This window comes from Seriola lalandi, unplaced genomic scaffold (genome assembly GCF_002814215.2).
Source record: "Seriola lalandi dorsalis isolate HSWRI2012SDOR001 ecotype SW California unplaced genomic scaffold, Sedor1 jcf7180002054399, whole genome shotgun sequence".
NCBI classification, from domain to species: Eukaryota; Metazoa; Chordata; class Actinopteri; order Carangiformes; family Carangidae; genus Seriola; species Seriola lalandi.
The window spans coordinates 465,238-479,823 of NW_019524952.1; the positions used below are offsets into that span (position 1 = coordinate 465,238).

Genomic DNA, 14,586 nt, shown 5'->3' on the forward strand with positions numbered 1-14,586 from the left:
TCATTTGCATTCAATAAAATAAAATGAAAGTACCGTTTGTTTTTAAATGCTGGTATAGTACCGTTTTCAAAACTCTAGTATCGCGGTACTATACTGGTACCGGTATACCGTGCAACCCTACATCTGGAGGAGTTCTCATTTCCAAATGATACCACTCTGTTTTCTTTCTGAATGCCGACAAAATCTATAATCCTAACAACATTATCACCTGCCAAAGTTAATGACTGATTTAGACAAATCAGTGTGAGCAGGTTTATTCCAGGCAACAAATCTTCACATGACAGTAGGGTGTTGTCCCTGTGCCATAGCTCAGCAGAGAGTTTTCTACTGAAGAGACAGTAACTTTGGAAGATCCCCACTTGACTTGACTGTAACTTAAACTTGAGCGTTGTATGGCAATGTACATGAAAATGGAAAGAGAGAAATAAACAGGCAGACTGGGAGGGATGGGGCCCTGAATGCCTTGCTCTGTGTCTTACTCTTGAGGAAGTTGGCGAGGTCGTAGAGTGTCCGGTCCTCCGAGTTTCCGTCCCACTTCTTTAGAGCCATGCCGTTGAAGGGCTGCAGGCTGAACGCTTCCCGCTTACAGTCCACCACAATCACCTTACTGGTGTCTCTGTTCAGACACGAAACGTCCTGAAAAAAGACATCATACAGTCCATCATGGAAATGACTCAGAGATCTGAAACTCTGAGTAAAGTGGGTAACCAAGGTGATGGAGGATCTACTTTTAGGTATGAAAACCACACTAAAATAAAATAAAGACACTTTGGGTTGGTTAGGTTTGTTTTAATTAGCCTGTCCCCCCTCCAGCCCAACAGAAGCTGTGGGACTCAGTTGACCTTTTTAAGCCCTAATCAAATAAGCAACTATTATTTTAATAATCCTTAATATTCACTCAGATTAAAACCCACAAAACACACACTTTCTATGGTAGGCCCAGCTGGTGACTATGAGTGTGTGTGTATATTTGTATGTGTGAGACAGATGGAGGGGGACGCTCCGTGTTGTCTCTATCACCAAGCTCATCTGGTGCCCAGCCCCCAAAAAACGGCTGCTGAGGCAGCCGTGTGTGTGTTTGTGTGCAAACCCCAGTGGACACATTTGTCCATCCTCCTCACAGCCAATGAATAAAAGGCATCTGTCTTCCCTCAGAGTGTGTGTGTGTGTTCTGAAAAGCTAGAACGGAAACTGAAGCATCTGCGCACGCACACACATACACATACGTATGTACAATAATGATATTTAGGTACATTCACCCCCGTTTTCACTTCATATGGTTCAGACCATGGAGGTCATCAGATCAGTCTGAGGTAGTGAGCAGCACAGGGAAGCAGAAAACACATTTATCATCATTTCAATTCTATTTTTTTTCAGTCTTTCCTGTAATTTTTACTGTTTGGCTCCATGTAGACGACATCTACCTCTGAATATGATTCAGAAGAAACAGGACAAGAATCTCTGGCAAATAAAGCAAATAAAGAAATCAAACCTTCTGTTTGGTTTCAACATCACGGGTCAAAAAGGTTGAGAACCACAGGTTTAGATGTTAAATTGGGATTAAAACGTGTAAATATTAACATATGATAGAAATGACCTCTCCTGCATAAAGTGTCATTAATCCACGATTAATTTGTGACATTTAAAAAACACCTCACTGAATGTTACAATAAATATACCAGGGAAATTTCACTGTTGAAATACAGTATTTCTGTGATTTGTTCAAAGCCTGATTTGGTTAAACAGCAGAACACCTTCTTTTTTACATGTAAGATGAACCTTCACTCAGACACTCGCTCTTCAGACGTAGTCAGCAGTAAAAAATGTTCCAGATGACTGACTGTCCATGAAGGTTTAAAGCTTCTAGATTACCTCAAGCCTGGTTCAGGAAGTTCTTTTACTATTTACATGACAAAAGTGGAGCAGCTCTGCACCACAGCCCCCATCTCTAATTTCATGACTACAGACTAAATTCATCTCAGCACACCTGCAGCTCCTTGATACTGAATCTGTTATTTCCTCTGATTCAGACTTCATCTACCTGCCTGATATCAGAGGGTTTTCTCAACATGGCCCATATCTCTAAAACATTCATTTTCAGAGTCTCATCTTGTGCTTTTATGGTGCAAATGTTTACTGAAGAAGCTGGTCAATTTTCTAAAAAGCCGATTAGCAAAGGTATAATACTTTTGAATGATTGTTTTTGTGTTTATTGGTGATACAATCTATCTAGTAAGTCCTTCACTCTCTGGATAATGAATCAGTGTTGCTTTTTTTATTTGTAAAAAGTGGAATTGATCACTGTGGAGTTCAACAAGCATCAAACTCTATCACAATCACTCCCCAGATTGGCACATCCAGGCTACCCTAATTTCACTCCTGTCTGTATGATGTGTGTCTGCCACATGTGCGGCAGCTCAGAACAGAACCTGTGATGTTGAATGTTGTTCTGTTGTGGACATGTCAGTTCAAACTATGATCATGTCATTCTGATATTATTTATAAATGAACAGCTGGAAAACAAGCAAAAACAGAAGTTAGCTTCGGGTCGGTGGTTAACTCACTCTCACACACACACGTTAATGACAGGTCGTAAACATGACAACTTCCACACCTCCACTCTCCTCTGTGTGTCTTTGTATGAAAATGCCACTCATAAAATCTGCAGTGTGATGTCATTGGCAGGAACCATCTGTGACTGCCGCCTCTGTTTGGAGACCCGAACCAGAGATGACATCTACTGCTGTGAGGAGCAGACGCTACATCGACACTCAGCAGAGGAGATCACAGTCAGACACGTCACAGTGTTTCACTTTAGCTCTGTTCACACCACAGCGGTGAGTTTATTCTCTCCCTGTGAGACTCACATCTGACATTTTTTTAAAAGTAGGGGAAATTTACCTTTAAAAATGATTCATCTACTGTTGCAGAATTAAACGAGAGCTTATTAAATATTTTGTACGGTCATATCTGATTACCTATTGTGACGTCAGCTCATGGTATGAAGTCTATGCTACACACCTGTCTTTCTTGAGTGCTCCTGCTTTATTTGCCACTTACCAAACTTGTTTTTGACCTTTAGTATTAACTTATAACTTATATAAGTTAACTTATATTAAACTCTTGTTAAAGTGGAATTGGCCAGTAGTCTTGTTTGTGTTGTCTTTAAAATTGTACAAGGATGTGTTTGTTTTCAGGTTTTTATGTGTATATATATATATATATATATATATATATATATATATACACACACACACATATACATACTGTATATATTAAACATTACATAATACATACACAACATCTTTTTAATCTTGTGCATTTGCTTGTTGTTAATGTCTTTTATTTATCTAATTAGTTAAATTTATTCAAATTCATTTGTATTGTTTTTAAATGGTATTTAAATGTCATTTTAAATTTCTATTTTTAATGTATTTCCATGCCTCTGTAAAGCACTTTGAATTGCCTCGTGTCCGAATGGTGCTGTATAAATAAACTTGCCTCGCCTTGAAAACATACTGAACATTTAACCAATTAACACACTTTATTTTACTTACTGTCGAAGTTTGTTATTTTAACATAGTGTAAAAATGTGAGAATAGGTCTAGACTGTTTGACTTATATCCATTCATGAGTCATATGGACAAATGAACATATTTTACTTAAATGTTTGTTTGTCATTTTTAGCTGAAAACAGTGCCTGTGTTGCTGTTGTGTTGGTGAAGATGAGCGCTGGCTTGTACAGGATGGAAAAACAATCAAAACATAGTTTAAAAACCACTGAAAATGAGTAGTGGTGTAGTAGTGGTGTGATGCAGTTAGATTCATAACTAGGGACATCTTAAGGGCTCATCATTGTGATCCGTATCAAACTGTAGGGTGGTAGTCACCGGCAGGATCAATAACACTGCATTATTTTTATTTATGTTTTATTAACTTTAGCTCATCTTCACACTGCGCTAAATCACAACACTATTTGGTCTTTGAGAATCAACATGTTAGCACAGAAGCTGGGAAATTGGCTGTTAAATTTTACGCTGGACACAAGTGGAATAATATGCAAAAAAGATTACAATTAGATTATTAATTAATCATTAGTTAACCCCTTTTAATGTGTTTAAATCTCTGTTAGCTGACCGCTTTAAACAGAGTCATATTGCTTTTATAAATGGCTTCTTTTTTTTTTTATACATTACATTACAATACATTGTATATTGCTTATCTGTTCAAAATAGTTTTTACACTTTTATTATTGTCTCGTATTGTATATTTTTTTTCAGGATGTCCTTGAACAGGAGAGCCTGCTCTCAATGGCCTTCCCTGTATAAATAATGGTTTGAATGAATGAGTGAATTTCATCATTGTCTCCTGAGGTTTAGTATAAAGTAAAATCAGACTGTGAGGGAGAGAAAGCAGAAACACTCCACTAACGTCCTGACAATAAACCCTGCTCAGACAGCAGGCCCCAATAAAAACAACTACTTCTGAAGGAAGACAGTTAATCCAACTGTTGTGTTGTTGTGTTTCTTATCCCGGCAACAGCCAACAAACAATAAGACGTCTGATCCATTCCAGGTCTGCAGCCGACGCTCAGATGCAGGGCAGCAAACAATAGCTGGGTGTTGGTCAGGTTTTATAAGAGGGTGAGGAGAAGGGTCCACACTGGAGCTTATGAGGAATTAATGTTATTAAATACACATCGATTCAACATTTCTGGAACAATATCAGGAAATAAAACTACTGGTAGAACAAGCTCAATATGCTGCAGTCTCAACCACCAATTATCAGAAAGAACATTACTTTTCTCACATTTTAAATGAACACTGCCAATGGTTTTCAGATGATTGAAGTTCCCACACCGAGCAGCTGAAGTGTGGACAGGTCATTTTTAAGGTAAGACTCCGTAGCCATCCTACTGGTCGACTGAGGCTGTGCTGTTTATCACTGGACATTTAGACCATGCTGTCACATCTATGAATAAACTCTGTCATCATTTAGCTGAACACAGTGCATAGAGTGATGAGCAGCTCGTAATCCACCACAGCAGCTAATACAATTGAATAGACCACATCTAGAGCTGCATAATTAATCCAAATATAATCAAAATCACAATATGGCCAAGTGCAATATCCAACTCACAGGAGCTGCCATTGTTTTGATAAAGGTAAAATGAGTCACATTATTGTGCATTATTGGCACCATAAGTGTTGTGGTGCTACAGAGACGTGCCAACCTACAAATCATATTCTCCACATGTAAAGGAACATGTTTGTTTGGAATAAGACCAACAAAAATCACATCATCATATTTTTTGTGTGAAAATTAAATGTAAAATGACAAGTCCAACTGAAATCACAATATCTGCCAAAATAATCACAATATAATGTTTTTCGCATATCATGCAGCCCTAGCTCCACATCTGAATGTATATATTCTTCATCCTCTAACCTGCTACACCCCTCACTCAAACGGCCGCTCCTCAGCGGTGTGACACACACAGCTTTCACAAGTCTAAAGGTCACGATGCATCGAAACATCCACACCTGTTGTTTCACATCTCAATGTGCATCATTGTGGGACATGTGTCTAATTGTTGGGATACATCACTTCCCCATTTTCCAACACTAACGCATGAGAATTGCTCAGAAAAGCAGCAATTTCATCATAGTCACTCCTGAAAAGAGAACATCCTGCTCCTGTGTGACATAGGCTTCACACTGTGTGTGGATTACAGCCATAGATGGCAGGAAATGAACATCCACAGACACATGTAAACAACAATTTCAATTTCATGGGACACTTTCTCTTGACATATGTGTCTAACTCTCCTTCAGCATATGGAGCATTAATAACTCTCTCTTAGCATCTGTTGCATTCAGCTCTGTCTTGACGTTATGGAGATGAGATGGTAAGTGTGTCTTCTCTCTGGGAAGTAGGTTAACAATCTCCTTACAACCTCCAGACTGTTCCTCAATAGGACACACAGAGATGACAGTTGGAGGGAGACAGAGGGAAGAGAAGGAGGGGGAGGAAGAAGGGGGGATGGGTGTGTGTGTGTGTGTGTGTGTGTGTGTGTGTGTGTGTTGGGGGGGGGCATGGGAGGAAGGAAGAAGCTGAAGAAATGAGAGGGGAGAGGAGGAAGGAAGGCAGAGGTGAAGGAGGGTGTAGGGGAAGCGAGATAAGAGGAAGAGGAGAGAGAGGGAAGGAGGCAGAAGGTTAATGAGGCCTGAGAGGAAGATGGAAGAGGCAAGGGAGGGAGGGAGGACGCATTTCTATTGGGGTGAGGAGGAGAAATCAATGGCAGCAGCAGAAGGCAGCTATGGAGAGTAGACACAGGGGGTAACATGGCTCTGTGGAGGCTCTGTAACAGAGTACAGGTGTTTTATCTAGTTTCTCTCTGTACAACATCAGATTAGCTGTTCTGCACTTCTATAAGCAACAAAACAATAAATAAAAATAAAAAAAATAAAAGAATTGGCAGAAAACTTATTTTCTGATATGTTTTAGTTGTTCTCTGCTCACAGAGATTCAGCTGTCTGAGCACGACCTTTGTTCATTATTAAATAAATAAGGAAATATGAAATAAATAATTAAGTAAAAAAAGATACGGTATAACCATGAAATTTGAAAATAATACAGTACATTTTGAAACTCACCTGATCATTATTAAATGTTCATTTTAGGGATGCTGATCGTTATTATTAATGATTTTCATTAAAAACACGTAATCGGCATTAATGCTTGTAGTCACCGATCACCTTAAAAGCGATCTCCTGTGGTTAATACTCTGGTGTCTGCGGCTGAGAGAAGCACTGTGTGCTGTGTAGTGTAGTCCCGCCTCCCACCTTGTTCACTGCACCGCTGCACAACAGGCCACCAAAACAAAACATGTCAGCTGAGCTGTGTGGAACTTTTACAAAGTGTGTGAGATGCCATCTGCCATTCATGACAAAGATGATATTGATCGGTATCGGCAGCAAAAAAACATGCTTGTAGCATTACTAATTAATTTAATATGTTTTCACACCAAGAGTTTATTTTAGTCCATTAAAAATTGTTGGAACATTTTCACCATCTCCATGGGAGACCCTGACCTTAACATCACAACTAAATACCTGACCACAACACTTTAACTAACCCTGACCTAAACCTAAACCTCATTCTAACCTGGAGCTTAAAACCAAGTCTTAACCTTCAAACAACCCTTTGAAGTTGTGAGGACATGCCAAAATGTCCCCACTTCATAAGGTGTACCAAACTCCTCACAAAGATAGAAGTTCAAGTACACGTACACACACTGTACCTTTACATGATGTCCTTCCATGTAGCGTGTTGCATCTCTGAAGAGACGATACATGACGAAACCCTGAGGATCGATGCTGTCAATCAGAGGATACGCTGTCTGAACGCACGCACACGCGCGCACGCACACACACACACACACACACACACACACACACACAAACAAACAAACAAACAAACAAAATAATCAGCACCAGCAGCCATAACAGACTATAAACTTTATTTGTCAGCTGAATCAGATTAACAGTTTGCAAACATTAAATATAAGTCAGGATTTTTTTTTCATTTTCATTTAAGTAAAAATTTTCAAACTTTCTCTGGTGTCACTTTTGCTTCTTTTCTCCGTTTCATGTCCTTTTGAACTGAAGATCAGTCAGATCAATCAGATTAATCAGTAATTAAACTAATCTTGGTTGCAGCCTTAATGACACTCAACAAGTAAAAAGGTGTGAATAGTGAGTGAATAGTTGTTGTTAGTTGGGAAGAAATTGAGGAACACTGAACATGCAGACTTTTGTTTGTTTACGTGTCTGAAATCTGTTTGTGTGTGAAGTGTGTCAAATTGTCTACAGACGACTGAAGACCAAAAATACACAAACAGACCAGAGATCTGACTGACGGCTCTGTTAACATCTCAGAGGATCACCAACCAGTCTGAAAAGCACTGAGTTTTACCTTCAGTGACTTTGTTCTATAACTTTCCAAACTTTGTGAACTGCAGCTAAAACCTGAATGAATGAAAACAGACCACCAATCACATCACAGATGTGTCACTAAAAAGACTCTTAATCTGTGTGTTTCCTCAGGCAGCTGTGGCTCTGACAGTAAACAACAGTGAAGCAGACGCTGATAAAACAACAACACAAACAACAGATCTGATCAGACAGAAAGTCAGCTCACATCAGCATGACAGTGAAGCCTCTGAGGGCGTATTTAGAGGTAAACAGGACTAAATGATCTGCGTGTGTGTGTGTGTCTCTCTCACCATGCCGGTTTCTGCAGTGAAGATGACGATCTCATAAAGTGGTGCAAGCTGCTGGAACAAGTAGTCAATGCCTGGACGTTTCTTAAACCGCCAACCAGTGGACAACTGGAAACACAGACAGGAAAAACACAAACCAGTCAGCAAGTCCACAGGAGATACACTCTGATGTAACTAGTGCCAAGTCATTTCGTCAGACGTGGGATGACCATCAGCACAGCACATGGATGGGCGACAGTGTTTTTTTCTGAGGCATATTTTGAATTTGAATCCCTCTTTTCTAATATTAAATCACACACCAGCTGAAGGTATGGTTTGGTATCATTTGAATTTGATCAATTCAGATTCTGCTTATTGATTCCCTATCTCAATTCCAAAATGGTTAGAGGTCGGATGTTTAAAAAACAAAAATTCAAAACACACACACACACAAGAAAAAAAAAAAAATTAAGCGTTAATCGAACATTCACAAAGTAAATCGTATTTACTACAATAAAAACGTTTGATCCATGGCGTGCATAAAAATATTAGATAATGATAAAGATCAATCTAGAGGAGTTAATTAAGCGTGAGAAAAAAACTTATTAAAACCTCAATAAAAGCTTAAAAACCTTTAGAGCTGTCAAGTTTTTTTTCAGTGTTACAAATCTTTTTGTATACGTTTGTTTCTCTGTGGCTTGAAAGGTGGCGTGACGTGTGAATGAGTGAGTGTATGTAAATAGGTGTTTGGTGCACAGCCCTGAGGGTTGCAGCTGATTGGCTCTTAAAAGGAACCAAGATGGTGTGGCCGAGCTGCAAGGGGAATAGAAGCACATCTTCCTCCTGTCCAAAACCGACCACACTGTTGTCTACAGCCCTGTTTGTCATGTTTTGAGCCTCGTTATAGTTTGAGAATTGGTAGGGGTGGATTACCTTTTCCTTTAGATCACTTTTCTCCTTTTTTTGTTAATTAGGGAGGTTAGTTGATGTTTTGTTTCTAGATAGATGTTTTGGTTGTTATTTTTTCCTTTGTCCACCTTACAGCTGAAATCCACTCTCCTCCTATTGAACAGCAATTTGTAAATAAATACACCAGTTAGCAATCTAGTAATTTATTCCCGTGGCTACATGGGACTCAGGGAAGATGAGGTATTCAAGTTGTGCAAGACGGGACATAACACTCAGAAAATGTTTGGTGGTAGCGGGTTATTTAAGGTACCAATGAGACAAACACAATCCAGGACTGAGGTTTATCAGACCATATAACTAACACTAGTAACTTTATCTTTCACTGTGACTATGGAGAGTTTAACAGTAGAAACACAGTGTTCATATCCCTGCTGCATCAACAGAGCGTCTACATTCAAACATTCTTTGCCATTTAATTCTTTATCTCAGACACAAGCAGTAGCTTCCAGTCTCTGGCTGACACACAACTGTCTTTAAGTGTTGAGTATGTGGTGTCTACCACATACTCAACACTTAAAGTTTTTAAATGATCAGACCATAGAGCTGAAACTTGTGATAGGCGTTTCATAGCTCCAGCCATATTCCTATTAGGAAGTAATGGAATGACAGGTGAAAACATATAATGGGTAATTATTAATGTGAAAGCAGCAGGTGAACTTTGCGAGTCTCAGACCTGCAGAGACCTGCAGAGGGAAAGAAAAGACTGGTTCCAGAGAAGAGAAGTCATAATGCTCCAGCTCTGAATTTTATTTATACAACAGCGTTCCTCCCACTTCCTGTCAACAGTTTGTGTTTGTCTCTTTCCTGTTTCAACATGTTGAGGCCCACATGCACAAAGTCAGCTCCATGAAGATACACTTTCCCAGTTTGGTGTGGAAGAACCTGAATGACTTGCCCGACTTACGTCCTGACCGAAACCCTCCACCCAACACCTCTGGGATGAATTGGAACACAGACTGTGGGACAGAAGTTAAAGCCCGACATCAGTGTCGGGTCTCACTGATGCTGTTGTGTCTGAATGGGAGCAAATCCCCACAGCAGATTCCACATTAGCACCTCATACCTGTTAATAAATTAGTGTTTACTTTTAAGGCTCTGATTTATTTCTTACCAAGAACCAAAAAAACATCTCAGTGTTGTTTTACATCTCCTCTCTTAGGCTTCTGGAGCTCTAGTGACAACAGTGAGCCAATCAGAAGAGAGGATGCTCTGAGGGTGGTGACTGCTCTGTTGTGACATCACAAAGTTTCAGAAGTCTTTACAACTGGTCTTAAGGCTCGGTGTTGAATACAGGCTGTGTGCATTTCTCTGTATACTTTCACAGTATTATTATAGAACCTAGACCTGCTTTATAATCAAACTACACATGGACATCTACCTTTAGACTATTTAATCTAAGAAATTTGTTCATTTAAATGTATTGCTGTTGACAACAAAGTGATGGCAATTTTACTCTGAAAAACACAGAGCCCACATTTTGTTTATAAAGTGAATAAGAGCTCGAATGAGCAGCTTTTTGACAACAGAAGAAAGTTGGTCAGCTGACATATAAGATCAACACTGCAACCACAGCCTGATGTAAAAGGCGTGTGTCTGTCTGTGTGTGTGTGTGTGTGTGTGTGTGTGTGTGTGTGTGTGTGTGTGTGTGTGTGTGTGTGTGAGTGTGAGTGTAACTGTAGCAGCTTAACAGCCGTTGTTTTGTTACGGTCAGACCCTCAGAGGTCGCGACCTTCTCTGCTCAGGTCGGCTCCTGTTTGCTGCTGCTCAAGTTAAACACACAACATCTACAGCCTGAGGGCTGTTGAACCGTGTGTGTGTGTGTGTGTGATTATGTAGTGATAGTCAGACTGATGTTCTCAGATAGAGTTTTCTTTCAGTTACTCTCTGACTCAGGACTCTGATAATCTGCAGCCACAGTTACAGCTATAAAATGCTGGTGACAGTTTGGTGTTTGGATTTTTTGGTGATGTGTGTGTGTGTGTGTGTGTGTGTGTGTGTGTGCGCGTGTGTGTGTGTGCGTGTTTGTGTGTGTGTGTGTGTGTGTGTGAGAGAGAGGTTGGAGGGTTACAAAAGGACATGAAGTGTGTGTTGAGGACAGGGGATGTACAGTGAAGAAAGAGGGAAGATAGCTGTGTGTGTGTTTGTCTGCTTTAACAGACAGCAGGTGTCGAGTTACGGCTGCAGCACACCTGTCAGGTAAGTTCACAGAGTGAGTGTGTTTTTGTATGTGTATATGTACTTGTGTGTGTGTGTGTGTGTATATGAGTATAAAGAGGAGAGTCAGACAACAAGTCGACAGGTGGTGGGATACACCTCCGACACACACCGTATCCTCCACCTGTCCCATAAAACATTATCCCCACCCATTCACCTCAGCCCCTCCCTCCTTCATACCATTAACTGTTACCTGTTTCCTTTCTGCTGCTTCTGATGTGAAGTCTTCCACCACATAATATCCTATATATACAGCTTAACAGATCATCTTATAACGAATGTTTAGCAATAGACAGACAGACAGGGAAAGAGGAAAGAAAGTAGTATGGGAGGTGCAGTGGAGGAATCCAGAGGCAGAATAGAAGAACATGAAACAGAAAACATTTCTGTAACAGGTCACTGGTCAGTCACCTGTGAGGAGCTCCGATTACTTCACTCATGCTCCTGTAACACTGTCAGACGTTACCCACAATGCAACTCAAGTGCAAAACGGTGGGTAGATGACTGTGGTGTCTTATGCTAGAAGTGGCTAATGTATCCTGCAGCCTGTAGCCTGCGGCAGCGATGATGAGTTTTGGTAAGTTACTTCTTTTTAACTCCACACCCCCAAATTTTCTTCAGACTGGGACTGTCCCCTAAAAGTCGATGATGCATCACTCAATGCTCTCAGCTCAGCTGCTGTCAGTCTGGCAGGAAAGTTGCTCATGGTGCATATAGATTTTATTTACCAAGCTATGATCAGAAAACACACTTTCACTTCCTTTGACTGTGTGGAAATCAGATGTTTTCCCGTCACAGATGACCAACATGGACCCTGTTCAGACCTGCATTAACATGCGTCTTCAGTGATCTGATCACAAGTGGTCAGCTCTAAGTTCAGTTCACACCTGGATTTAAAATGTGTCTCCACATGTGTCTCCAGTGATCTCACTTCCTGCTTTATATGCAAATAAACAGGTATGTGTTGTTGTTTTTAGCCAATCACATAGACGGGTCGATTGTCAATGTGCTTGTGTGAGTGTGTGTGAGAGAGTGTGGCATGAAGCGAATCACACCGTGCACAGCTCTACAGTGAAATAAGGTTTTATTTAGTTGATTTATTTAGTTTTTATTATTTGAAATAGTAAAATATTTTGGTTCATTATAAACTGTGTTGGGACTAATCAGACCATGTCAGAGGACGTCAGTAGAGCAGATGGTCCTTCAATTTGGCCAGGACACATTTGCATTCCCACTGCTAAAAGAACTCTGAATGTGGTCTGAGTGATTTGATCTGAAATGTGTCCTCAAATGTGTCTTGGGTGCGTTCACACCTGAACTTAGGGCTGTCAGCTTGTGATTGGATTACCTGAGACAGATGTTTATACCAGGTCTGAACAGCGCCATAGACATGAAAACATCAGACTCATGTAGGCAGATAATGGAGTTTAGTGGAGCAGCAGCACTGCAGGTGAGCTGAACTGAAACAGACTGGACAGGGGAGTAAATAGTCTGTAACCAACAATCTGAGGCATTGTACTTCACTCTCTCGCTCTCTATTTTAGGTCCAACAGCACTAGTTCTGAGAGACCATGAACCAGCTCCTAGTGTGTGTGAGTGTGACGACACATACCGACCACTCCGGGTGCAGCAAGACGTCGGTGAGCTCCAGCACCAGAGTGTAAGGAGGCTGGTAGTACGGCTCTTTCAGAGGGTCGGGCAGCAGCTTCGGGCTCGTCGGCTCAATGATCATCTATAATTATCAACACACACACATACACACACAGCAGGTCACACTGTGCCTTCAGAAATGAATGCATTAACATATTTCACAACATCGTCCGGAGTCAGAGGAGGAAGTTGGCAAGTCTGAGAAAATACTGGAAGTTCTGGCTTCAGAAGGGAAAATCCAGCCTACATACATTTTATACTTGTACTTAACAGTTCTTCTAATAGCTACTAGATAAATGCTAAATCAGCTCATATTACACTCTGAAAAAAACTAAAAAACTAAACAAAAAGGAAGATAGGATATGCCCATATTAAGATATGCTTACATATACTGAAAGTATTGATAAATCACTTTGTACATTCAGAACTGAAAATCTTGACTCCACAACTTTACTGAGGAAAATCCACAGCTATAATCTGAATCTGCATAGAGCCCCTTCTTGCAGGAATATGAAATCAAAATGGGATGTGCAGTGTGGGGTTGGCAGAAGGTTGAGAGACCAGGATAAAAACATTTCCCATCTACTGCCAAGTTCAGCAAAAATACAAAACTGTGGTTTCCACAGTAAAACCTGATTTTAAATATTCTGGTAACCGAGTAAAAACCAAGGAGAGGGCACAGTGAAAGGACTCGGTTGCCTGGCTGAGAAGTTGAGGTGTGCAATCTGTCGCCTGCAGCTCCTCATCTAACAGCTCACTGTGGCTGCTCTTCTTCTTCCATTTCTCCCAACAATATTTCAAACTGATCCACTGTCAAAGAAATAACAGTTGTCTTGTTTAGTGGACACATTTTTGATGAACGATAGCGGTATGTGCTAAGTTTACTGACAAACAAATCGTATTTCCTGTGATTATTGATAATAAAAGTCAACTCGTGTTTCACCAGAGAAATGCTTTAAATGTGAAGCTGCAGTAGTACAAAATGTTTGCTTTGCATTAACAGCAACTTAATACAGCATTTTTTCAGGATGTTGCCACAGACACCCAGTTTGTAATGCTGCAGGTAATACTGCTTAATAATAACCAGTGGGCGATAGGCTCAATCATGATTGTGTTGCCTCATTTGGCAATAGTGACCTAACAGATATTTATTTAAATGAAATTCTCTGAGATTGCCATTTAAACATAGGCCATTGTGAATTTGTATGACGGACCCTTCATGTAAAAGCGTTTCTCCTTGTCTTATAACTGAATTCCAGTCATTTGAACATGTTATGTCACTTTAATAAGAAGCAATTACATTATACTGTGATTTTTTTTTTTTTTTTTACATATTTTTGATATGTTTTTAATAGTTTAATTGCAATTGTTGTTTTGTGTATCCTGGACAACTGTCAAATTGAGTAACATGTAAATGTGGATTTGTGTGAGAGAGTATTGGTGCAAGACACTGTATCTGTATCTTATGTGTTATTGAAATTATTTTGATT

At 40.0% G+C, this 14,586-nt stretch overlaps 1 protein-coding gene across 1 annotated transcript in view; it reads right to left on the reverse strand.

Annotated features, from left to right (window-relative positions):
- The window catches only part of timm50 (translocase of inner mitochondrial membrane 50 homolog (S. cerevisiae)), a 42,458-nt gene that overhangs the window by 3,082 nt on the left and 24,790 nt on the right, over window positions 1–14,586 (reverse strand). Inside the window, exons 6-9 of the mRNA XM_023409591.2 lie at window positions 13,059–13,178; window positions 8,288–8,392; window positions 7,304–7,402; window positions 480–636 (exon numbers count right to left, since the gene is read on the reverse strand). Coding sequence (XP_023265359.1) covers window positions 480–636; window positions 7,304–7,402; window positions 8,288–8,392; window positions 13,059–13,178 — 481 coding nt within the window. The remainder of the gene's footprint in view (window positions 1–479; window positions 637–7,303; window positions 7,403–8,287; window positions 8,393–13,058; window positions 13,179–14,586) is intronic.